This window comes from Thunnus albacares, chromosome 9, assembly GCF_914725855.1.
Source record: "Thunnus albacares chromosome 9, fThuAlb1.1, whole genome shotgun sequence".
Classification (NCBI taxonomy): domain Eukaryota; kingdom Metazoa; phylum Chordata; class Actinopteri; order Scombriformes; family Scombridae; genus Thunnus; species Thunnus albacares.
This window is the reverse complement of record NC_058114.1, coordinates 26,015,703-26,040,441: the sequence shown is the minus strand read 5'-3', so window position 1 is coordinate 26,040,441 and position 24,739 is coordinate 26,015,703. Positions and strand designations below refer to the sequence as shown.

The 24,739-nt window shown below is 39.2% G+C and overlaps 4 protein-coding genes and 1 long non-coding RNA gene across 5 annotated transcripts; 2 read left to right on the top strand and 3 right to left on the bottom strand.

The window, feature by feature from the left end:
* Positions 1-348: 348 nt before the first annotated feature.
* Positions 349-2,988, top strand: rpp21 (ribonuclease P 21 subunit). Its single transcript, XM_044362403.1, has 5 exons — positions 349-540; positions 670-770; positions 1,885-1,967; positions 2,161-2,295; positions 2,511-2,988. Exons 1-5 carry the CDS (start codon positions 484-486, stop codon positions 2,618-2,620), a joined length of 486 nt encoding a protein of 161 aa, XP_044218338.1. The 5' UTR covers positions 349-483; the 3' UTR covers positions 2,621-2,988.
* On the bottom strand, positions 2,719-6,733 carry aqp12 (aquaporin 12). The gene is made up of 3 exons (XM_044362402.1): positions 4,234-6,733; positions 3,264-3,380; positions 2,719-3,178 (listed from the first exon to the last, which is right to left on the bottom strand). The coding sequence occupies exons 1-3, from the start codon at positions 4,826-4,828 to the stop codon at positions 3,051-3,053; spliced, it is 840 nt and encodes a 279-aa protein (XP_044218337.1). The 5' UTR covers positions 4,829-6,733; the 3' UTR covers positions 2,719-3,050.
* A 143-nt stretch (positions 6,734-6,876) lies between these two features.
* LOC122989486 lies at positions 6,877-11,249 on the bottom strand. The gene is made up of 3 exons (XR_006405084.1): positions 11,205-11,249; positions 10,838-10,874; positions 6,877-9,206 (listed from the first exon to the last, which is right to left on the bottom strand). It is a non-coding gene; the product is annotated as an uncharacterized LOC122989486 (long non-coding RNA).
* A 1,497-nt stretch (positions 11,250-12,746) lies between these two features.
* On the top strand, positions 12,747-19,727 carry slc35d1a (solute carrier family 35 member D1a). The gene is made up of 12 exons (XM_044362404.1): positions 12,747-12,972; positions 13,269-13,302; positions 13,393-13,479; positions 13,596-13,663; positions 13,824-13,895; positions 14,059-14,127; positions 14,378-14,480; positions 15,242-15,334; positions 16,117-16,184; positions 16,453-16,531; positions 16,609-16,691; positions 18,292-19,727. Exons 1-12 carry the CDS (start codon positions 12,863-12,865, stop codon positions 18,395-18,397), a joined length of 972 nt encoding a protein of 323 aa, XP_044218339.1. The 5' UTR covers positions 12,747-12,862; the 3' UTR covers positions 18,398-19,727.
* A 1,057-nt stretch (positions 19,728-20,784) lies between these two features.
* On the bottom strand, positions 20,785-24,739 carry si:ch211-121a2.4 (transmembrane protein 205). The gene is made up of 3 exons (XM_044361496.1): positions 24,640-24,739; positions 23,817-23,980; positions 20,785-23,698 (listed from the first exon to the last, which is right to left on the bottom strand). Exons 1-3 carry the CDS (start codon positions 24,737-24,739, stop codon positions 23,396-23,398), a joined length of 567 nt encoding a protein of 188 aa, XP_044217431.1. The 3' UTR covers positions 20,785-23,395.

The following is a 24,739-nucleotide window of genomic DNA, read 5'->3' as shown; positions in this document are numbered from 1 at the left end:
GCTTTTATTCTGAAGAATTGCCCCGGATGTGTAATAGTTGTGTTCAATTCAATTCACATTTTATTAAGGACACAACTCATGGAGGGTCCATAGCACAATGAAATACAAAGTGTAAAGTATAAAACACACACACACAAAAAAAAAGATAAAGCAAAACATGTTCTACCATGGTCATGTCGTGTCTGGCTGGTAACCCTAGACCTGCGATTCGCCGCGAAAGGTCTCGCGAGAGTTATCATTTTAACCCAAATCATGATCTTTCTGTAAACCTAACCAAGCATTTTTTGTTTTATTTTGTTTTGTTTTTTTCCTAAAGCACACAATGAAGAAACAACGCGTACAAATCTCGCGATAGTTTCTCGCATTAATACAAATCGAGGGTAACCCATGGGGTAACCATATTGACGCGACCCTGTCAGAGAGGCTTGAGTAGAAAACTGTAACAAGACACAACTGCGACTGGTTTTCTTAGCTTTGTGTGAAATGGCAGTACACTTGAAAGACAAAGAAGCTTACCAGAGACTGAACTATCTGTACCAGGTAGGAAATGAACAGTAAAGTATAAGTTAATCGCTTTCTAGATGCCATCTACATGGCTAACATGCTAACGAGCCACCTCACTAACCAAGTATTTAATGCTTTTACTCTATCGGTTTTATCCCTTTACAGGCTGCACATTGTGTTATAGCTCAAAACCCAGAAAATGTGGAGCTGGCTCGTTTCTACTGTTTCACCCAGAAGACCATAGCAAGACGTTTAGTTCTTCGACAGTAAGTAAAGTCTATCTCTTCTGAGTGATGTTACTGTTGCCTCCCACAGAGTTACTTATGTGAAGTAAAGTACGTTACTTTTATATAAAGCAGTATGTTTTGTTGTGTGTGTGTGTTATTATTTTCACTGCTGTACAAGGTTTCATATGAACAAGAGATGCAGCTAATCAAACCTATTTGGAAACATTTGTTTTTTCAGGATTCACAATACCAACATCCAACATCCAATTTTTGAAAGTTACTGTTGAGTGACTTGATTCACTGGTGAGAGTCTGGTGATCTTCTACATTTTTCTTATTGTCAACAAATCCCATGAAAAGACCCGAACCAATAATGAACTGATTTCAATAACAAGTATTGTCTGTGTAGCCAAAGCCTAATATATCATCATATATCATGCCATAGAGCTCCATTACTGATCCTAAACTATTGAAAACACATCAATGAGCGACAACGCTGCACTGATTGACATCTTCCTTCATTGTTATCATCTGCTGAAATACTAACTATGTACACCAAATGTATGTTAATCCACAGCTGAAAATAGTCTGTTTCAGTTGTTTGATCATAACTACTGTGCCCAGCTGTTTTACAAAATGACTGAGAAGAAAACTGGACTTGTCTGATCCTCCTGAGATTCGCTTATGATTTAAAGTCCACATAAACAGATTTATTGATAGAAAAAACCTGGACTTGACTGATCCTCCTGAAGTTCTGTTGCTGCGTGGGCCTATCAACGAAACACCAAGGAGGGAGGGTGCCCACCTGAAGCGTTTACCCCCTACCCCCACTCAAGAAATGTTTGCCAATAACAATACAGGATTGTAAAATCAAGTCCTATGAGCTCAACCAACAACCAACTTTTATTAAAATTGAAACTACATATTTGTGACCCATTTTAATTAGGAACAAGTAGGCTTGCAGCTGAGTGTCACAGAGGGTAGAAAAGTTGGAAATTACTGAGCGACGGACTAACACATTGTTGCTATCAGTCTGTTTGGGGCATTTGTTGACAACAAGAAAAATATAGAACAACACCAGCGTTTTCCTTTATGTCTCACCCTCCCAAGCATAAATATGAGTTTTCAACATCTGTTAATTCATTTTATTGCAGAGACCCATCAGTAAAAAGAACATTATGCAAGAAGTGCTGCTCATTGCTCATCCCTGGTGTAACTGCTACAACAAGACAACGAAGTAAGCCAGTTTGCTATTTAGATTCCCATGTTATCTTGTATTAGATACTAAATGTATTTAGATTGCAGATGCTCTAGAGGCATTTTAAGACAATTTACCTTTTAAAGAAATTTTACATTGAAAGAAACACATAGAGAGGCATATTATCTCTGTTTTAGTCCCTTACCTGCCTTTTGTTGACTTTGTTTCTCAGGAAAAAATGGCAAGACTCGCTTCACTGTGGTGAGATGTCGCATTTGTGGGCAGAGCAAGACATTATTGAATAATCCAGATTATTGTCTGTGGGTAGACCGTCCCGAGGCTCAGCTACAGCAACAAAAACAGCCAGGTAATGTCAACTCAATACTATATCCCAACTTGACAGAGGAAGGTTTACCATACGCATACTGTGCCCAGCTAAACAATAAACAACCTCCACTGAAGCATCAAGATATGTAGCATTAAAGGACCATTAAATTGGCTATAAAATTCACATTTTTCATGGCCTCCTATTGTTAAAAAACCTGGTACTGATCGTTATTGTTTATTCTTTTTCATCCACAGATCGAGGCCCTTCTGCTAATAGTCAGCCAAAAGACTCAGAGCCTGCTGGGTCAGTGCCTTCTACACCTGTTGCAAGTACTGCCGGGACACAAGCAGCTCCCCTCTCCTGAGTGTCAAATACTGTATGAGACATTTCATAAATTGAAGGAACTAGTCTCTTTTCCATTAATTCCGTTTAGTTGATTTAGTTTGTTTTTGGCCTCTATGAGATCGTTTTTATCTGCAGCTTGTATCACTGTTCAGCAGTGTCATTCTTGATGCTGCCACCATGTGGCGTCCTGCACCTGGTGGATTTAAAGGAAGCCGTGTTGGTGAAGGTGGTTTCGTTCCTAAAGAAACAATGATTGAGACTCAGTCATATTTTTATTGAAAACAGCTGACGAGAATGGAACAAGTAAAAGATTTTTTTTCCCCCAAATATCTTATTTTTTTCTGTACAGGTTTGAAATATTGAAAGTAAATATCTCTTGACCAGTGACCATTTGTTGTTGCGTACTTTCCTAAAGGGTTGATTTATAAAAAAGAAAAAGGCACTTTCTTTCACATTTTCTTCTTTTCTCCTTTGTCCCCCTTTGGCACTCTGAAACGCGTCTTCTGAAAATATAGTAGGTTCTTGGCAAAAATCCTTGGAATATGGCCCATGTACAAGAGAAGAGCCAGAATCATGCCTAGAAAACATAAAATCACTGTAACCAGAGTGTTCACATATGCATGTACTAGTATGCATGTATATTTCATTTTAATGTAATTTACCTGTGATAGGGCCCAGCCAGTAGACCACTGCATACTCTGTGAAGGTAAATCCAGGACAGTGGAAGGTGAGGCCATAAGCTAAGGACGGATTCACGAAGGCTGAGGTGTAGCCTCTGGCTGGAAAATGAAAAATAAAGTTCATGTTAGTTGCTAAATTCATGTATTAAATGACGTTTTTGTTGTCCTGTGTATAAAGCGTATACAAGGCAAATAATAAAAGAACTGAGTGCAAAGTTCATTTTTGCATGGCAAGAGAAAAGAAATATGGGAGCATGTTCAACACATTCTTGAAATGACGGGATCTTTTGTGGGGTTTGTGAGGAAGCAGTAGATGAAGTTACCAAGAATCCAAGACACTCATAATTTAACATGTACAAACAGGTGTGAAGTAATGCGTGATCTCTTCAAGTAGTGCATGTAGGTTTGTACAGTAGAAAAAGCACACATTTAAGTACAACCCTGGCCATGGTTATCAAAAAGGACCGACAATGAAATACCACTCATTGACAGGTTGATACTCAATAAGCATACTTAATATAATAACTTTTAGTGTTCTTTAGCAGAATTCATAAACAGATGCATGATTGAATAATTGATTAATGGAAGTGTGTGAACTAGGGAGTGGAAACAAAGGTTGCTGTTGATTTAGGCTACCATATAGAGTAAGAACAGTCAAGTGTAATTTGCACAAATTGGCAGAATTCTCAGTAGGTTTTGCATTAAGGGTGCATACTGATCTCAGATGATACTGCACATGCACTGAGCCATAACGGAGAGAGAAGAGTGTGTCTGTTACACTGATGTCCCACTGTTTTTTAAAATGGGTTTTATTTGCAAAAGTTTTCATTCTGAAACATTTCAAAAACTCTTCTGCTCTGAATATCTCATTTACAAATCTAAAGTTTCTTCATAAGAGTGTATTTTTTTTGTCGTGATGATAAACGAGGGGCCAGGTTCACCTTAAACTTACCAGTATGAGACAGGAATGTGAGGAGGACAGCGATCAGGGGTACTCGGATCAGGGCGGATCTGCGTCTCAGGTTTAGGTGGACTAGGTGAAAGATGAGCGCACAGACACACTCAGTGAAAAAACCCTGGAGCAAAGAGGCCAGCAGTGATGTGCTGCACTCTCTTGACATCAGGTTTTTGATCATGTGCATGTCTGTCAGCTCCAGGCCCCAGTAGTATACAGCTGCATAAAGGGCCAAGTGGGCCCCGAGAAACTGGGCTGCAACAGCGAGGAGAGTGGGCAGGGTGGTGGCCTCGAGCTGCAGGAACTTCAGCACAACCAGGCTGGGATTCCCTGACGCACCGCCACTGATCACGCCATGGGTCAGCAGCACCACAAACAGTATGGTCGCAGTTACATCAGGACCCAAGCCCCCAGCCCACTGACCCACCTCCACAATGGTCTGCACCTCCAGCCAGCACCCCACCAGCATGAAAGAGGAGGCAAACTCCAAAATGAAGCTAAACCTTGGCCATTTTTTAAGGAGTGCTCGAACTGAGGCTGCAAAAATCACACACGCCAGGAAGTATCCAAGAGATGCGTTCAGTCCAGACATGGCTCAGAGCAGATGTCTCCTGCTGTTTCTTTTCAAAAAGGAAATGAATGAGGGTTTTGCTGAAGCCTGAGCTTTCTGTTTGACAACGTGGCACATGGAGAGACACATTTCTTATCAGACACGTCAGGTTTTTATCCTACAAACACCTGCCAAAATACACATGGGCCTTTGCAAGGTCAGGTCAGAAAGCTGGCCCTCATCTTGTGGTCATGTATAATTAGATCACAGATATGCTTTGGTCGAAGTACTCTGGATAATGCATCTGTTTTTTCAGTCATTAGAAGAATAAATGGCTGAAGAATAATATTTCAAATGACCCCACATACCCTTGCTGGAGTCAGAAATATTTTGGAGATGTTAGTTCAGTTTCACCAGGAGCACTGATGCACGTTATTGCTTTTGAAACATGTCATGATTGCTAAATCATAATGAGAAAGACTGTGACTGAAGGCAAAACCAAAGCCTAATGTTTGAGACTTGTGTCCAACACAGTTTAAATCACTGTGCAGGATATATGGTAAGTGTAGGAATGATATTTTTATGTTAAGTGGAGGTTTTTGCAGTATCCATCATATTTTGCGCTCTAATTTTATCCTTAAATCTTTTATTGAGAATAAAATCAAGATTTAAATCTTCACATAAAGGTTTATATTGTATGCAATTGGTGTCAATCAAATAGCAAATGAAAAGTCTAACAAAATTATTAGTACAATGTAAGTTGATTACAAGAAGGTCACTGTTCTTGCTGACAAATTATGTTTTAGTAAAATGGAAACTTAGAACTACAAAGTCTTGGCCTGACTACAAATTGTGATTTATGTAAATTATTGATTATTTTGGACTATGTAGGGAAAAGGGTATTTAAACTGCACAACTTTACCAGCTCATGGCAAATAAAAACAATATGGAAAAACAACTGGAAACACAAAAAAATATAAAGACCAGTTCTGTTTTTCAAATAGAATAAGAGGAATTCTCTCCAAAGAGAGTTCTTATTTGTTTTTTTCTTCATCTCGTCCACCTGACGTCTCTATCCTGCCATTGTTTTCATCCACTTTTCCTCTTCTCATAAAGGGTCTTCTGGGTATTATTTATAGACTCTAGGAGACAGGACTTGTCCTCCTCCATCTTTCAGTCTCCGGGTCCTTTTGTTCCTGGGACAGAGCAGCTGTTATCCTCCTCCCTCTGCTCGGTCAGGCTTGTTTCAAGGTCCTTCTCCCTCTGTTCTTCCTCCTCAGGTTGTTGGATGTTCAGGAGAGCTTTCAAACTTCTCTTTTTTTACATCTCAACCTCAAGGAATTTCTTTTTAGATTGGAGTCTTAGGGCCTTGACCTTTTCTCCTCTGAGTTTGGTGAACAACTCATCCATTTCACCCATGAGCTGCTGTAACTCGAGCTAAGTGAGAACAGTAACATCCGGGTGCTGCTGATAGAAGTCCTCCAGCCTGATGTCCTGACCTTTTGCAACCTCTTCTGGGTCTTTAGGTGCAGTCTGGAGGATGTGAAAGCGGTTTCCATGACCTCTCAACTAAAGCATCCTGAACTTGTGTCTAGAGGGACCTTGACCTCGACCTCCAGCTACTAAACAATATGTAGCTGCTGTTTTGACTCCTCTCTCTGGAGCAGGAGAGAGTCCACTTTGATCAAGCTGCTGTCAGTGAACCATGTAACCCACCTTGCGTTGAGAAGTGTTGAAATGCTTCTCTGATGCTGTAGACTTGCTCCTATAGTCTTTTTGAATAGGTTGAGAAAGGTAAACAGGTAAACTGGTATAAACACTGTATATGTAACGTGCAGTTATTTTCACCAGAGTAAACAATTGGTTTGCCTCTATTTTGTGGTTGTTTAGTAAAACAGCATACTCTAAGTTGCTTATGATACAGTATGTACAACTGCTGAAATTACAACCTTATAGTATGATAAATAATATATGCAAAATTAATCATATTACATTATAGATAGATCTATATAAATCCATGTAAGTCAGCATCAGGGTCTTGGATCTATCCACTGAAACCTGACTGATCATCCATTTAGCTGCTTCAGTTTCAGTGTATTGTGCATGCATGTTTTTTTCTGTTGGTTCCAATGAAATCCCTTAGGATAACTATACATTTCTAAAAATCCCATAAGACTTTTTATCCCCTTTTGTAAGAAAAAATATTTGGTTGTTGTAGGATTTTCACAGTCCTATTGGAAATCAGTTTTATTTTCTATTACGTCTTACAAGACTTTTATTCATTTTTTTACAAGAATTACCAATAGGACTCTTATTCCTAATTTAAAATCTAACTTTAATGAAAACCACACTTGGTGCCCATGATCCGAATTAAAGTTGTCTCTTTTATCTTTGATCGGATGCATGTGGTAGTTGTAAATAACTGTGAACCAAATTTAAGGGATTTTCCTCAAAACTTTGGAACATTGCCTATATCTTTGATTTGGCTTGTTAAGGATTAAGCTCTTAAATATATTCATGCCTATCACTATCATACCGTTTGTTATAACAAATTAGCAATGCATAGTTGACATTTTACTATCATTTTACCATTATTTAGGACTTTGATGAAACAAGTGGGGCAAACTAACAATTGCTTAGTGTTACATTAACATAATTAATTTGTACCAACTTGATCTTAACAAAGTGTGGACTTACATCCATGGATGCTAAAAACAGTAGATCTAAAAAGATTAAAGAAATGTTATCAAATATTTTTACGAGTACTGGCTCATGGTCTGTTTGCTAGTAACAGGAGTGAGCCAGGTGCTTATATATCTAGAAATGCATACAACTTCTAATCTGATAAAAAGATAGCTTTATTTGTTTACGGGCCAGATACATATGCGATGCACAATGTGCAATGGCACATTCTTAGTATTACAATGCAAATATTTGATGTAAACATTGTACAGCACAAAATGAGAACAAATATAATCATTTAACCTTAATCTAAATGTTTTCACCTGGAAAAAGCACGAAAAGCAGAAGATGCACATCACCATGCCAACGAAGCACTTGTGAGTTTTATAGCACAGGACAAGGTGGTAGAAGAACATCTTTAAGTGGGTTTTGAAAAATTTCTGGTTGTTGTTGATCTGGTTTCAAAACCTTTCTTCATTTGGCTTCATGTAAACCTGCTCAACATAACATGGCCCTTTTGGTACAAACCTAATTACACTGACACATTGTCACAGAAAGTTATCTAAAAATGACATTAAGTCACAGAACAAGTACCTGCTTACACAACTGACAATTTTTTGTAGATGAACATATTTCTGGTTTGGTGTTGATAACCAGACATTTTATAACTTGATTAAATACAAGCTGTTACAACTATGTCCTTCATTGTTGTAGGGTTTTAATTGTCTCTGACTCACTTGTTTAAAATCAACTTCCTCTTTCAGTACTAATCAGACTGTCAAAAATGTCACGTCACAAATGATGATGTAAGATAGTCTCTATAATATACGTTTATATACATTTAAATGTATATAAATGCATTTATATACATTTATATACATTTGTATACATTTATGCTTGTGGGCACTTGTCGGAGGGACAGAGAAAGCTTTCTGTCAGCATGCTGCAGATGGCTTGGCCTGCATTTGGTTCAATGAAGACCAATTTGACAGAGTGTACACACTCTGTTGGATGTTGGGTTGTTTGATACCACCCTTCCACACAGAGCCACACAAGACAAGGTGAAATATATTTTTGATGTCCTGCTACCAGAGGTATTTTTCTTACGGGGGCATTATTTTGTGTTAAAATATTGGCCAAGTATGTTTGTCAATGATAGACACGTTTAATTTGTGTCCCATGGGGGCCTTATTGGTGCAAATGATTAAAGAAATTACAAGGTTATATTATTCTACTTCTACTGCATTCACCTTTTTTTCATTTGTATAATTGCTTTAAACTGTATTCCTCTGGACAAAGCAAACATTTTGTATCAACAGGTGGCACAGTGTGACAAGAGGTGAGATCAAGACACAGTTGTTGATAATGTACAATGTACTCAACATTATAGCTGTGCAGCAATCAGTAAAGATGTCAGTTTCATCAGTTACATTCTTATCATGGCCTGTTTGAATGATGAGATACTTGGCTATGACTTGATAAGGAATTTGGATGAGGAAACCAAGCAACAGCTGCAAGAGACAGTCAACAAAATGAAGCCTACAATGGAGTCCCCAGACTTCATGAAGAGACTCTGAATCATTATTGCCCCTGCCCGGGCACTGCACGCATAACATGAGTCTTCCCTCCCCTTACTTTCCTCTCATCTTGTCCCAAGGTTGACCAAATATCAGGAGCTGCAGTATGTGAAGCAACTTTTCCTACTTCAACTTTCCATTGTCTCCTCTACAGCGATCACCTGGAACTCGTCAGAGCAGAGTACTTCTCGGAAAATGGAACTGGAAATGCCCTCTCAGACTCCCTTTCCCACACTCTTGATGGAACACAACACATTCCCACCCCTGCCCCCACACATGCGCACTCCACTGCATCATTTGATAGTTTGGTGTGAAAGTTATGATGGAATCCATGAATAGATGTGCATACATTGTAAGCACATTCAACTATATATAGTTTTATTGAGTCGGTTGAAAATGAGCTTGGTTTGGCTGTAGCCTATCTCAGTGTGGTGGATAGAAGATGGAAAATGGCACATTCGATGACAAATTTGTTTTCCATTTCAGCAGTATAACTGAAGTTTTGATCCAAATCTCAATTTTCCCTTGATTTAATGTAGTCTAAATCAAAGACACGGAGGAAGATGGAATACTGATGGATACTCAGATGGATCTACTTGTTGTACTTATAACACTGAAGAGTCTTACTTTGGGTGCATTCATTTTAAAGTGGTTTCACAATTTAATGCTCTATTGTTTTGGAGCTGAGCCTTTGGTTCTATTCAGTGATAGATAATTATAGTGCATAAAGATGGAGTTATTTGGAGTTTCGAACAATAGCAATGGCAATATTTTCACAGCATTTCATAGGCCCACACAATTCCCATCCTCAACAAGACATTCAGTTGAACTGCTCAAAATTGTTTGGCACATGAGTAAAAAGCAGCTTATACTACATCAGAGACTGGTGTCCTGGCCATTTTGTCCATTTCATTTCAGTGTTTCACAAGTATAGATATTGTGTTCGTGCTTTATTAGCTTACTATGGCAACATACAATGTTTTGACAGCCTGGGACTGTTAACTGTAATACTGCTAATCTTTAAAATGAACATGGCAGACCAATCTGTCCCAATTTGTACTAATGAAGACAGGAGTCTCTTTTTAAAAATGTTTCCAGACCTCCATGACAGCTTGACATGTATGGAGTATTAATGGCCGAAATTTGTAATATTCATAGTTTTTCATGTCCTTTGTATGTTTGAATTGCCTGCATCATACTGTCCTGGATCCCTTGCAACTTTTAGCTTGTGGAGACAAGAACAAATTGAGCAATTGAGACTTTGATTTTAATTTCAGTCTCTATGCTATTGCTATGACTCCTCCTCAAACAATATCGTTATCTGTGATTAACAAAGTAAAATAGTTGATATTCCTCATGATTAAGTCACATAATAAGATCCATCCATCCATTTTCTAGCTGCTTATCCAGATCAGATTCATGGTGGGAAAAGGACAAACAGAGCAACTCAGATGACTTTTCTTGAGCAACTTGCTCAAATTCCTCCTAGAAGATCCCCAGGTCCTGCCAGACCAGCTGGAGAGTCGCTCCAGCATGTGTGTTTGTGTGTGTGTGTGTATAATGTATGTTCCCAACCCATCAAGTTTTCTAATTAAAATGAAAATATTAAATGAACTTCTGTCTTGTGTATCCATTAAAGGTGACATATTGTAGAAAGGGAGATATCCATTTCTTTTTTGATTATAAAGCAGGTCTAGGTGCTATATAAATACTGTGAAAATATCAGAACACTCAAAGAAAAGCACACAGCCTGTATTGAGAAACTGTGCCTTCCACTCAGCGTTTCCCTTACCATTGCCTGCCCCTCCAACGGGATCACCACACCCCTCCTGAAAGAAACAACATATGCTTATATAGCCTGTGGAATTAGATGCCACACAGGACACAATTACTTCCGGGGTTCTTGTAGCTTTAATTTTATTGTTGACCATATTTGCAACAGGTAATTTTAACAGTGTGTAAGCTACTGAGTCCTTTTAGAGGGCAGCTCATGTGCTTTCACAGCTTGTGGCAGAGTTAACAGAGAGTTTCTTTTAAAATGATTTAAAAGAAAAATAACAAAAACAAAATACGGCAGTAGGCTATGAATTTTTCACAAGTTTCATCAACCCCACGTGGAACTCCCTGGAGACTGCACAACTCAACACAATGTCGTTTACCTTGCTATGCAACTGAGAACACAGTGGTCGACGTCTGGCGCCAAAATCCCAGGACATCAACTACAAGAGTGTCTACTACTTTACACGATGGAGTCAAAGCACCCGCCACTTTGCAAAACTTCAGGTTGTTGGCACGTGAACAGGTAGAAAGACCAAGATGCACCTGGCGGAGCGACAATAATATTGCTCAATGCTGCCGCCTTGTGACCAAAATCGGCAATAACAAGTGAGACTGTCACAGCCCACTTAATTAAATCTAAATAATTGTACACTCAAAAGAAAACAACAAAGAACACATGTATTAACATTCAAACAACTTTGAGAGCTATCACACCTAAGTGGAAAATTACATCTGCACTGATTTACCACCCGGCTACACTTATTTATGTTATTTACCTAATTTATGTACACTTGTTTCATTTCTGGTCATTTCTGGTCGTGCTAGTTTCTCTCCTCTCCTCTGCTCTCTGTGTTTCACCGGGGACAGGGCTTACACACACACACAGGGCGGAGCAGAGGAAAGACAGTAGCGGAGGAAACACTGCGCAGCTGTTGGATGTCATGACGCAAATTTGTCATTGCATAGCTTCCCAAAGGTTGGATAACATTATCCTCAGCGGTGGCCATCACAATTTACTGGTGAGTTTTACCCAGAGCCCTGGTTTTACCTAGCTACAGTAAGCTAATCTGTTACCTGGCTGTGGTTTGCGCTGGCGTGTATCACTCAGAAAACAGTCAGCCAGTCAGAAGAGAGGGGCATTGAGCAGACACAAAACGAGAGGGTCTATTTGTTTTCTTGCAGACCTACAGGACACAGCCAATTTACTACATGACACTCTGCTTCACTACATGACACACCCCTTGACCCCTAAACCTAACCCTAACCATCTCACTGCTCATGCCTAAACCTAACCAAGTGGGCATGTAGTGAAGTGGGTGTGTCATGTAGATACTGCAAGTCCACAAATAGACCCACTTGCACAGAACAGCGTGTTTCAGGCTGAGTGAAACAGAGGGGTTGCATCAATGGCTTGTACAGCTGTAACTAGGTGCTTTTTGACAATAAAAACATGCAAATGTTTGTTAACAGACCACAAAAATGAAAATATTAAACTGGGAAAGGGGCATAATATGACCTCTTTAAACATAGTTGTATGGTGTAAATAAACATCAGTTCTTGGGTTTTTCTATTCGATTTTTCTGAGAAAGCCACCAATATTTCTAGATTTTTTTAATGTGACCCAAATGAGTGTGAAAAGAATCATTTTTAAGATTACAATAATGGTCAAGTTTTGAAAATCAGAATTATTTATATAATACATCTGAAGAAAAGTTGTTTCAGTGGAAAATGGCCACTAGATGGCCAAAAAGGATGCGAGGTAGAGAAGAAGAAAAAGTGGGCGTTCTTGTACCACACGAGCCAATCATAACAGTAGACGTTTGTTTATTAGTGGGCTTTCCTGTACTCTGCGAACCAATCAAAGCCGTGGGCGGTCCCGCGCACCACAGGAACGCCCCGCCGCATTGTGTGTGTGTATGTGCCCGCGCGTTTGTGCGTGTGTGTGTGTGCGTATGTGTGTGTGTCGAGCGAGCTAGTGAAGTGATGGCAGGGAAAGAACCGACACTCAGTGAGGAGTGAGAAACTTGTCGGGTCGGGGATGGCGGACAAACCTCTGACACTGTTCATGAAGCTATTTGCCGCTGGGTTTTATGGACTAAGCTCGTTTCTCATCGTCGTGGTGAACAAAAGTGTCCTCACTAACTACAGGTAAAGGTTTTGTGGACGCCTGTAACGGTCATAGTTGAAAAGCTACCATGTTAGCTAACATTAGCCTAGCTGCTGGAAGTTGTGTCGACTGGATAGCGGAGCCAACACGGCACCGCTTATTAACTAATGGTCACCCAGTGGTACCGACTGAGACAGGAGAGCTTCACGTACAGTGGTATTTTAGCAGGCCATATATTAACCTAGCTACATATGTAAAGTACGGTGTTAGCTACACTAAGTTTAGCTTGTAAGTTATAACGGTCATTGGTACTCAACTTGTCTGTTCTGCTGTTCAGGTTCCCATCTTCAATATGTGTCGGAATTGGACAAGTAAGTTGAACGTTTTTCCGGTCTTAAAAAAAGACATTATTCAATGACATAAGCAGAGCAAAAATGATTTTCTATTGCGTGTGTGTGCAGATGTTGGCCACAGTGGTTGTGCTGTGGGTGGGCAAGGCAGCGAGGGTGATCAGCTTCCCTGACTGTGATGAGAGCATACCTCGCAAGGTGAGACCACCTGTGCATCTTTGTGAATTAATGTAAAATGATTTGAAGATCACCAACGTCAGGGCAGCTCTTTTCTAACACAACAACAACGTGTGTATGTTTACCTGGCTTTACAGACGTTTCCTCTACCTCTCCTTTTTGTGGGAAATCAAATCACTGGTCTGTTTGGAACCAAACGGCTGAAGTAAGTTTTCATTTCTAAACTATCCATGCTCAATGATGCTTAAAGGGAAGTTCATTCAGTGTTACCATCATGAGTTCATCTGAGCATGACTTTCAATATTTGGCCAAGTTAAATTTCAACTGACAATTTACTTTTGCAATTTATGTTCCTCTTCCACCAGTCTGCCGATGTTTACTGTCCTCAGGAGGTTTTCCATCTTATTCACAATGCTGGCCGAGGGATTTCTGCTCAAGTGAGTTTTCACATGACAGATAACCCATTTTACTTGTATTCAGTGTGACACAGCTACAGTAGAAGATTCCAGGCCTGGTCTTTGTACTGTATTAGTGGCTTTTATTACAGCTCAATGCAGTCAGATTGAATTTCATTGCTCCACCGTCTTTGAACTTTGGCAGGAAGAAATTCTCCAGGCCAGTCCAACTGACAGTATTTACAATGATCCTCGGGGCGTTTATAGCTGCAAGGTAAGTTCTACTACATCCAGGTGTCCTACCTGCTAACCAGACCAGAATTGCCTTCACTACAAAGGGTTGTCCTGTCCTGATAGGCCCTCATATAAGTGATATTGTTCTCAGGGTCATTAGACACATGTTGTATATCAGAGTTAAAAGAGCCTTGCTTAAACAGAGCATGCCCACAAATAAATCATTAGTGACAGAGTGCTTATTTACCTCCTTGACACTTTCTATCGCTTTCTCTCATCTCTGCTCGTAGTGCTGACATGTCCTTTGACCTGCAAGGCTATGTGTTCATTCTTCTGAACGATGTGCTCACTGCAGCCAACGGAGCCTATGTGAAGCAAAAATTAGATGCGAAGGTATGTGGCAGCACCACCCGATGAATAGTAACCATTGTTGGGTAGAAGCTGTTTTTGGCATTGAGCTGATGTTGGTGAATTTAGAGAGCCCAAAGTGTCCTTGAGCGTCTGACTTTAAGGAGCTCAGTGCACACAAACACTTTGAGTTGGTTCTTTTTACTTCAGTACACTGATTTAATTATCACTCTTTTGTAGAGCCAGTATCAATTTTGGCTCCTGTTTATTTCTACAAGGTTAATCTTAGTTGTACTTTCGTTAAGTAATTCACTGCAATTATGTATTTTACACATTTTCTTACATTTTTTTTAACAGTCAGGTTACAGTAAGTACAGTTTGACTGTTGAACCAGACATGGCTTGTAGCTTGTTTTAGTTGCCTTTTTATGTCACATGAGCATACTACTCAACTCTAACATTACAGCAGAGGCAGAACTGGATCCAGATTTAGTCTGTCATGTCTGTAGAGCACCATCTGCTAATACTGAGCTAGACAGAGAGGTGTGTGTGTGTGTGTGTGTGTGTGTGTGTGTGTGTGTGTGTGTGTGCGCGCACTGATGAGAGATATTCTGAGGGAGTGAAAGATGGAGCCACGTGAAACAGAATCAGACAAATGCAAACAAGAGGGTCTAGGTAGTGCAGAGGGCTGGACATGCATGACATCTGTATGCTAGTTAATGAGGAATGCACTGAAAGACTTGTGAATAACCCCCTCTGTTCTGGCTCTGCTTATTTTTCATGTTCCTGTTGCTTCCTGCCCAACAGGAGTTGGGGAAATATGGATTATTGTATTATAATGCATTATTTATGATCATTCCTACTCTGCTGTTGGCTCATGTGACTGGAGATATGCAGAAGGTAAGCAGTTTGTAATTTGATCTTTCTTCTCTGTAAGCTCTATTTCTAAAATCTTCATTCAAACCTCCAAACATCTTGATTTGTGGCAGATTTTATAGGTTTAATTTGGGAGAAAAAGACACTTTGTTAAATAGGTTAAATGAATGAAATTTAAGTGTTTTAAACAGTTTCTGCGAGTTAAGTGCTTGTTGTATGTTTATGGCCTTGGTACTGATTATTGCAAGTTACTGCAAATTTTAAGCCTAAATTGAAGTGAGTGCTCTTATAGGCATGGGTGTGTGCTGTAAATATGAGCTGTCTGTTTGTTGGTCAGTGTTGGCAGAGACCTTCTGGTTTGCCCAGCTGGGGCCCATCAGCCAAAAAGGCACAAAGCTGCTATTATGCACCTAGTAGAGTTATTACAGCAGCACCCACAACTTCCCTTGACTGAACAACCACAGCAGAGATACAGACGACTACCTTTTAAAGCTATCAGAAACTTAATGTTGAGTTTGTAAGCATATCAGTATTAGTCAGTCATTGGCCTTACAAAACTCCCAAAAAATGTAATGAACAACTCCTCAGTACTTCCCTGGAGTTTTGTTAGTCATTTAATCCTCATTTCCTTTCTTCCACTGGATGCTGGACGGGACACGACCATACGCACTGACTGAAATTATTAACTAAACAAAGTGAATTAATACATAATTGTCTACCTCTCTAGTTGTATTCCAGTTATTTATTTGAGTTTTGTGTGTGTTTGTGTGCCTTTGCTGTTTCTTAAGTTGTGTTTCTGTTGTCAGGCCGTGGAATATGATGGTTGGTCAGATGTGTTATTCCTCACCCAGTTCATCCTCTCCTGTATTATGGGGTAAGATACAAGCCAAAGCTTGTATGTGTGGCATGTATGTGCAAGCAAGCAGGATTGTGTTTTGTCTGGGGGTGGAACATCTGGATTAAACTGAAATTCTGTGGTAATGTTGTTCTATCAGCAGCTGAATATAAACTGTAAACCTTTGCTTGACTGATTGTGAAACGTACAATGATCCTGTATCTACATTGCATTAACATTGTGAAATCAGATTTTTCATCACTCAAAATGTTGTCATGAGTAATATGATGACATGGTTGTTTTGCAGGTTTGTTCTGATGTATTCCACAGTGCTCTGTACACAATACAACTCCGCATTAACGACAACGATCGTGGGCTGCATCAAGGTAAGTAGCAGGTTTGTGGAAAGTAAAAGTTAAATTAACTATGACACAAAAAACTCAATATTTTCTCCATTTTGCAGAACGTCCTGGTGACATATATTGGGATGGTGTTCAGTGGAGACTACATTTTTTCTTGGACTAACTTCATAGGTTTGAATATCAGGTATGAAACAACAGGTTTATTTTCTAACGTATGCACAAACAGATGGACATAAAGATTATTCTCACATACACCCAGAGTCAGCTCACACATCTGTCTTTCCAGCATGTAAATTTATCATTGCATGGTCACAAAACAGATTGAGCCAATAACATAAAAACATATGAGGAAATTGTAAATACCATATTATCGTTGTGTTTTTATGTATTTTTACCTGTTTTAAATGTGTATATACAGTTATGGAGAAGGATACTGCTAATGACATTTGGAACATGGTACACTGAAAAACTAACACGACAAATTAACAAAGAAAATATATTTATCAGCTTAAACGTAGTCTCCTTTTTATAAAAAGTGTTTATGACAAGTAAAAGCTTCACAAAATGATCGTAATTTATTATTATTCACAATTGTAATTTGCTCACCTTGGGCTCTTGTTGTATATTCTTATACAGTTATGTTTACAGTTAGTGTTTTTCACCAAAATACATTGTTTGTATTCTTGAGGTTTAACAAAAAGCATGTTTGTTAGCTTCTAGTCTACTTTCCTGCTTTTTTTTTTTTTGGCATATTGTTTCTTCTCGCACTTTGCCACAACGAACAGGCCTTTTTAACAGAAGACATTTTGACAGTAAGACACAGGTGTAAATAATATTAACGAATTTCATTCAGCTGCGTCAGTGTCAGGGTCCTGGTATTGTACATGCTGGCTCACTGTCAGACTGTCACGGCTTATTGAGAACAAATCGTAGCCATTGTTAATGTTATCAGTAAACTTGTGTTTTCCCAGTGCGACAGCTCAGTGTGTGTGCTGTGAAAAGGGCCTTCTGTCAATCAGTGGAACAGCCTGAATCAATTTGCAGGAATGTGTATCATGTATGATCTCATGCATTTGTGTCTTCATGCACGTGATACAAACAAAACAGGGCCCCAGTTGTAAAAACACTGCTTTGCCCACTAGCACTACCAGTGGCTACTACAAAAACTCCACAGGGTACTTTTTAATTTGCAGAGGAAAAAGAGCTGATTTCATGAAATGTGACAGAAAACATTGTGAGCTGTTGTGAATTTCTTAAACCTATTAAAAACTGGACCTCTGCTGTGTAAAGCTCACCTGTGCCTGGGGGTAAATATGTTGTTGAGGAACATTTTTTCATTACATGTCTTGTATTCCAGTCTCTATTGTTAGCATGTTGCCTATTAGCTTGAGCACTTCTTGTTTCTGATTGAGTGCAGTTCATCCCAGCAGTCCAAAAGTATTGGGTCTCCTCACACTGTGACTTTCTGTGAATTCCTACTTGATATTTGTTTCTTGTGAGAAAAGGAAAAGGTCAATGCTGACACACATAATACCGGCTTAATGTGTCATACAGCTGCAGGAATGAATATACGCATGCTGAAACTTGTTGGAAAATATGGTCATTTTTATGACTGGTGATGTGCTGCAATATGTTCACCTGTAAACTGATTTGACACAAACAATAACAGGATTTTCAAGATGTTGCCTGAAAGTTTTTAATAGCCTCTTTAACATTAACTCTTCATATTGAGAGGAGTGAGGTGTTTGTACGTTGTAACGTGGTTGCTCTGTGTGTCGTTGCAGTATTGCAGCCAGCCTGGTGTACTCCTACATCACTCTCACAGAGGAGCAGTCCAGCAAAGCAAGTGAAAACACCAAGTTGGACATCAAGGGCAAGGTGGTTGTATGACAGAGACACTGGATTTTTTAAATGCTGATGAACAGGGAAACTGTTTTTATAGTATGACTTTTATTTATGGAGTTTTTCGGCAGCAAAGGCGAGGAATTGATGGGAATGGTGTTGCGTCAACTTCCTTTCTGTTTTTTGTCTAAATGGAGGTAAACCATCACCAGAAGCTCCATTGCTCTCCTGTTGCTGCCATGGTTACGAAACCCTCCAGAAAAATTGTGGGTTGATTTTTAGATGGTATTTTCCTTTTGAATATTTGTATTTTGATACTGTACTTGTGAGCATTGAGAAGAAGGGAAACATGGAACCAATAGTATTTATATAACAACCTTTCCAGACATTTAGACAAACTGAACGTTTGAGGCTAAATGTTGGGATGACGTAATGTTTCCTGGACACAGGAGTGAAACAGCTGGAGTTATCAGTGGTTTTAAGCATGGGTGTGTGCTGGTGAGTTGTGCGAATATTATTATTATTATTATTATTATTATTATCATTATTTTAAAGGCACAATCCTTATATTTTTATTGCCTTTTCCATTTTTGCTGTTTACAAGGAATGTAACTCTGGATGCCTTCTAAGTGAGATGCACTGACAATATCATTATTTGTAATCTGTTGTTTCAGTCTTTAGTCTTACATTTCTTTTCATTTTTGCGCATACACTGTTATAAGCCTGTTACAGACAAACAGTAATGACAGTGATCTAACCTCATCCTTCAACCAACCAAAGTGGGTGGGGCAGTGGGCTGTCAGTTCTCATCAAGGATTGTGGCTTTAAATAATGTTGCTGCCTCCTTTTGGGAGATGAACAGTTTACATTTATCCTCCCTCAGTATTACAGAATGTTTGAGGTGGACTCTCCGAGGCTGTAACTGGTTCTCTATGCAGAATTAACAAACAGTACTTACAGTTTGTTATTTGTTCAAGGGGATCCATTTGTTGTGTGTTTTTTCTTTTTTTTGTTTGTTTTTTTTGACACAATGTTATCGCACTTTTAACTGAGGTATCACCTGCAAAAGGGTGAAACTGAGCTGCCTCAGCTCCTGTTACATTCATTGTTGAGATTGAGATTATTGTACTTTCCTGAAATGTGCATTTCAGGTTTTTAAGTATTATAGTTATCTAAACCTTTAATAGTCAGGTACGTGTTGACATTTTTTACATTTTTATCTACATCATTTTATATTTATTACTTTTTTAGACTTATATTCATTTTGTAGGTGGAGTGGCTTGTGAATTGTTAATGCTGATCTCATGTCAAACACAGTAACCATGGATTTGTAGCTGAAACACAATGATGTATTTTTACATTAAAAAAAACTCTGATATGATGTGTTTCTTGAGATTTATTGATCAGGTGAAGTATCAGGTTTCACACCAAGTGGATCAGGTATGGAGCACATTCAAATATGGTTCTCAACATCTAAGCAAAGGTTATGATTTAAAAAATACTTGGATCATTAGGTTACTTTTACCAACTCAAGTCTCAAATGAGTAAAGTTATAACTGTTCTGTCATTCTGATGCAACTCAATCCAGACTAATTGAGCACAGTTCTGTAGGTGAGGCTCTGTTTGTGCTTGCGTCTGATGATGAACTACAGCAGGGCGATGGCTCCCCCTTCTGTCACATCTGGCAAAATATGACATTACATTGGACCCATAGGATTAAACTGTGTCTTTTTAAATCTGGTTTTCAAGTTGTGCACCATGGCGACACTCAGGCTTGGATGAAAGTTGTCCAACTCTACCCCACCCCTCTGACATCAGTTTTTCAATTTTGTGTCGGTAGAATTTTTTATGATTAGTGTCTTTCAAAGTATTCTTTAGTCCAAAGGTTTTTGTTTTCATAAAAAGATGATACAGCAGGAAACGTGTGCACTCTGTGTTGTTTTCAGTCTGTTCGTCTGTGTCTGCAGGCACTGAATCTGAATCGGATTGAAGTTTGGGGATCTGCCAGAGTTTTATTTTTATGCTACCACTAAGAGTCGCCAAAGTCCAAAATGTTCAAATCCTACACATTGGGGGATTTAATAACAGCTTTTAGGTATTTTTGGCCATTTTATGTCCAACCAACATACAGTACAAATGACATAATATGTAGGAGTATGACCACTGTCTACATATCTGAGTACAGTAGACTATAAAAGGCTGATTCCTGTTCACCCAATATGTGAACTCTCTAAACAGACTTAAAGCTGAAAGTGAACATTTTAAGTTTCCATTTACATCTATAAAGTACAGAGGCAAAGAGTAGAACATGTGTCACCGTCCTGCTATTTATAAACTGCACTGTAAAGATAGTTATAATCTCAGTCAAGTAAACCTGCACAAATGTCTTCCTAAGCAAATACAATAAATAGATGTAAATGAAAAATGGGGAGAAATTGAGAGACAACATGTTTTAATACAAAAGATAAGACAATACATGTGAAAACATCATTGATACAAACCCACTACCATTAACAGCTCATGACCTCTGACCTCACTGGTCTTAAGGCAAACATTTAAAGAGGGCAAGTCTTTACATTCAGTATTAAACACTTCTCAAACATAAAGAAACTGGCATAAATATCTACAAGTGAAGGTAAAGTCTACTAAAATTTGATACCCAAATGCCACTTTAATGTTTATAGACAAAATGACTTGCATTCAAATTTCCTATGAATTTAAGCTGGCTAAGCTAACAGCAAAGAAAAATGAAAGGTGTAGATAAAACAACTAGTAATATTGCATTGTCTTTGCCAGTAGCACTGTGACCCTGAACGGGCACATAATAAGCACCTTCATCAGTCCAGTCTGACCATATAAGAGAAATCTGTACTCAGCTGCCTCTGCTTTGATTACAGAAGTGCTTTTTGTGTTGAAGGCTGTTCTTAAAACTTTGGTTCACACAGATGTGTATTACAGGCCAACACTAACTAGAAGAACAACACTTCACAAACACATCTATAGACAAGGTTCATATCAGCGGTTACAACAGGGAGGGGCCGTTATAGCAGGGTGGGGTTCAATAATATTATTTCGACATGTGCAAAAAGATAACAAAATATATAATTGACCACAGATCCTCTCTGGTCAATAACAACAAAGATATTCAAACTATGACTTAAAAAAAAGCATTGACACCTGTCACAGCCCGGCTCAAGGGGCGGACAAGGAGGAGAGGAAGACACATGACTTTACTAAATATTTATTTAACAAAATATAAGTTAACCAAGGGCAATATAAAGTATGTAAATCAGTAACATCAGTATTGTGTGGAGTGTTTGAATGAGTGTACAGTGAAGTGTAATGAACAAAGAAAATAAACATGAGGAAAAACCTAACCCAAATAAACTACACACCCAGGGAGAGAGAGAGTGACTGAATCCAGCAGCTTATATAGCTGAGGAGCAGCAGGCACAGCTGATAATCAGTGATGCACTTCCTGCTTCACTCCTAAAGGGGAGGGACTGTCACACACCTGAAAGCTGTACTGCGAGAGAACACAACTCTAGTGTGAGCACAGCTCATAATAATTTGGCTTCAAATTCATAATCATAGCTGCATAATTCTCCTGCACAGTCAGATCATAATGTTTGAATACGTAGAGACTGACATCTAGTAAACTGAGGTGTTATAAACCAAATCAAAAAATGCTTGAGGTCAAGTTACAGACCTGACAGCTTTGCAAGTCTGTAAAATCCTTCACCAATGTATATATATATCTATGTATAAGATCTGATGTGATTTTCCCTTGCAGCACATTGTAAGGTCATCCTGGATGTGATGTGAAAGAACTGAGTGCAGAGATGTCATTCAGGTCTTCAAGCAGACAATCATGATCACTGAGGTTTAGTCAAATTGGACCCACATCATCTCAGCAAGTCTCAACAATCCTTCCAACCATCCCAAAAAATGTTCCTCCATATTACCCGCAGGATCAATGCCACAACACGATCCACCAGATTATTACAACAACCATTAAACCTGCTAAACTAAACTGATTATGTACTTCACAGCCATGGTGCCTTCCTCAAGGACACACTGATGAAAGTGGGAATAAATCAAAGCTCTATAAACTCTACTTCCTGCTGCGAAATAATCTCATAACATCATTTACAGATCAACACTGTAAAAGTTAATGAAAACCAATAAATTCTGTAAAATCTCTTTTTAACGCACAAATTGAAGGAACTGATGGGATTACATTTCATTGTGAATGTACCTTATATGATTACATGTGACAAATAAACTTGATTGATTGATTAAAATATACCAATAATCAAACCACTGGTGCCAGTGTGTTTTTGGATGGGTTGAAAACTAGTATTGATTGTATACCAACTAGTAAAAGTGTTCTTTTTCATTGCAGCAGCAGCCAAAAGAGCTAAAGATAGTCCAAGCATTCACTTTGAAACGTGAAGCACAGCCCCCCAGGTGCTCCTACGGTAACATACCGTGAACAGGACAAACTTGTGACACTAGATTGCAGCAATCACTAAAGAGTGATTGCTGCTGGAGTGAGCAATGTATTCAAACTCCACCCAAACAGGAAGAGCAAGACTGAGCGGCGCGGCAGCAGCTTCCTTACTAAAAGGTGTCTTTCTGTTGCTTAAAAATAAAAAAAAGTGCATTAGGCTTTTTTCCTGCTACGGTGTCTCTGATATTGCAAGTTCTTAAAAACATCCCACATGTTTTAGGTTCCTGTAAGGCACCTTACTGCAGTCTTGCAGGGAACTCTCCAGGCTGCAGTGCACAGCGCAGCGCTGCACACAGCAGCCACACTAGGTGAAAGGTGAGACATTGCTCACATAGCAGGAGCTGATTCGTCTCCCTGCAAACTTCAAGACAGAAATGCAGCTTTAGTGAACATGATTGTCTCAAAATCAACAAAAAAAAATGAGGACCAAAATCTCCTTTCATTATTTCCCAAGGCACAAGAACAACCCGACTGTTCATCTCATAACTAACAAGGCAGAGAGACAGAAAGACATAACGTATTACATAAAAGCTCTACAGTGTGCCGAGGTTCTCAGCCATGTAACAGAGACTGTAGAAGTTGCAGCCGATGCAGCAGAGGTTACAGAGAGAGGACAGCAGTCTGTACAGCCACAGACGACTGCTGAGGTGTCTGTACTTCACATCCGTCTCACACAGTTTGGCGTAAGCTTCCCGGTTCGATGACAAGCCGATATCCTGACCCAGTCCACACGCCTGCTCGATGAGGTGCATGTCCGCCATGATCTCTGACGTCATCTGACCAAACCACTGAGCATTGATAGCCGCGACTGTCACTGACACAAAGAAGATGAAGATCTGTAGGGGGAAAGTAGAAGCAGAGCTTAAATAAATACTCAAAAATAAGTTAAAGTAATAAAAATAATATGTTTTGAGGTTTTTTTGGCAAAATGGTGATGTAAAACAAATTACTCACCTGAAAGGCTTCTCTGTCATCCAGCATGTCGCTGGGATGATACACTGCGTAGATCGTGAGGTTAAAGAAGGCACAAGCGGAACCCAAGTGGAGGTAGAACGGGACGAGGCGACTTTGAATAAAACCATATGTGTGTCTGTTTAGGTGGTTGTCCATCACAAAGCCTGTGTAGAAATGTAGAAATCAGAACAACTCATTGGAACTCAGACTGAAATATTCAAGTATATTCATAAAATAACAAGGTTGAGAGACGGTCTATTTACTGAAGGGTATATACACCTTAGTCGTTGACTAAATTTCAGACACATACAGTAATCAAAATGCTTGATAGACTCTCTACCTTGCCTCTGCTCTAAGGTTTTAAGTAGTTTATTGCAAAACTGTGTTTGAACAAACAGCCATAATGGTACACCACAGTAGCAACATGACAGAAACTTAGGTTTTGTGGTTCAGATGTTGCAATACACCGGGGCTGACAAAGGGTTATCTTTAACAATCAATGTGTCTATGCTGTAGATAGAAATATGAATGACACACCATATACACGCTTATATCCTACGAATGTCAATTTGTGTAAAAGTAGTAACTGAGCTAACTTGCAACAGCAGCAAGTCTGGGTCTGGATGTAGATGTAACGGTGACCAAAAAACACAAGTTAGACATGAGACAAAGATGCTTCCAAACATCCTAAACACTCTCTGTACACCTCCCTCTCATTGTCTCGTCACTTGAGTTTCCTGCTTTTCTGTTCTCAGTTTCAGTTTATCTGTGTGTGTGTGTGTGTGTGTGTGTGTGTGTGTGTGTGTGTGTGTGTGGTACCAACTTGAAATGAAGGTGACCCATATCTGCATTCCCCAGTAGGTGGAGAGCAGCAGCAGCTGCAGCAGCTTGACTGTGAATGTGGGCTCCTGGTCAGTGGACAT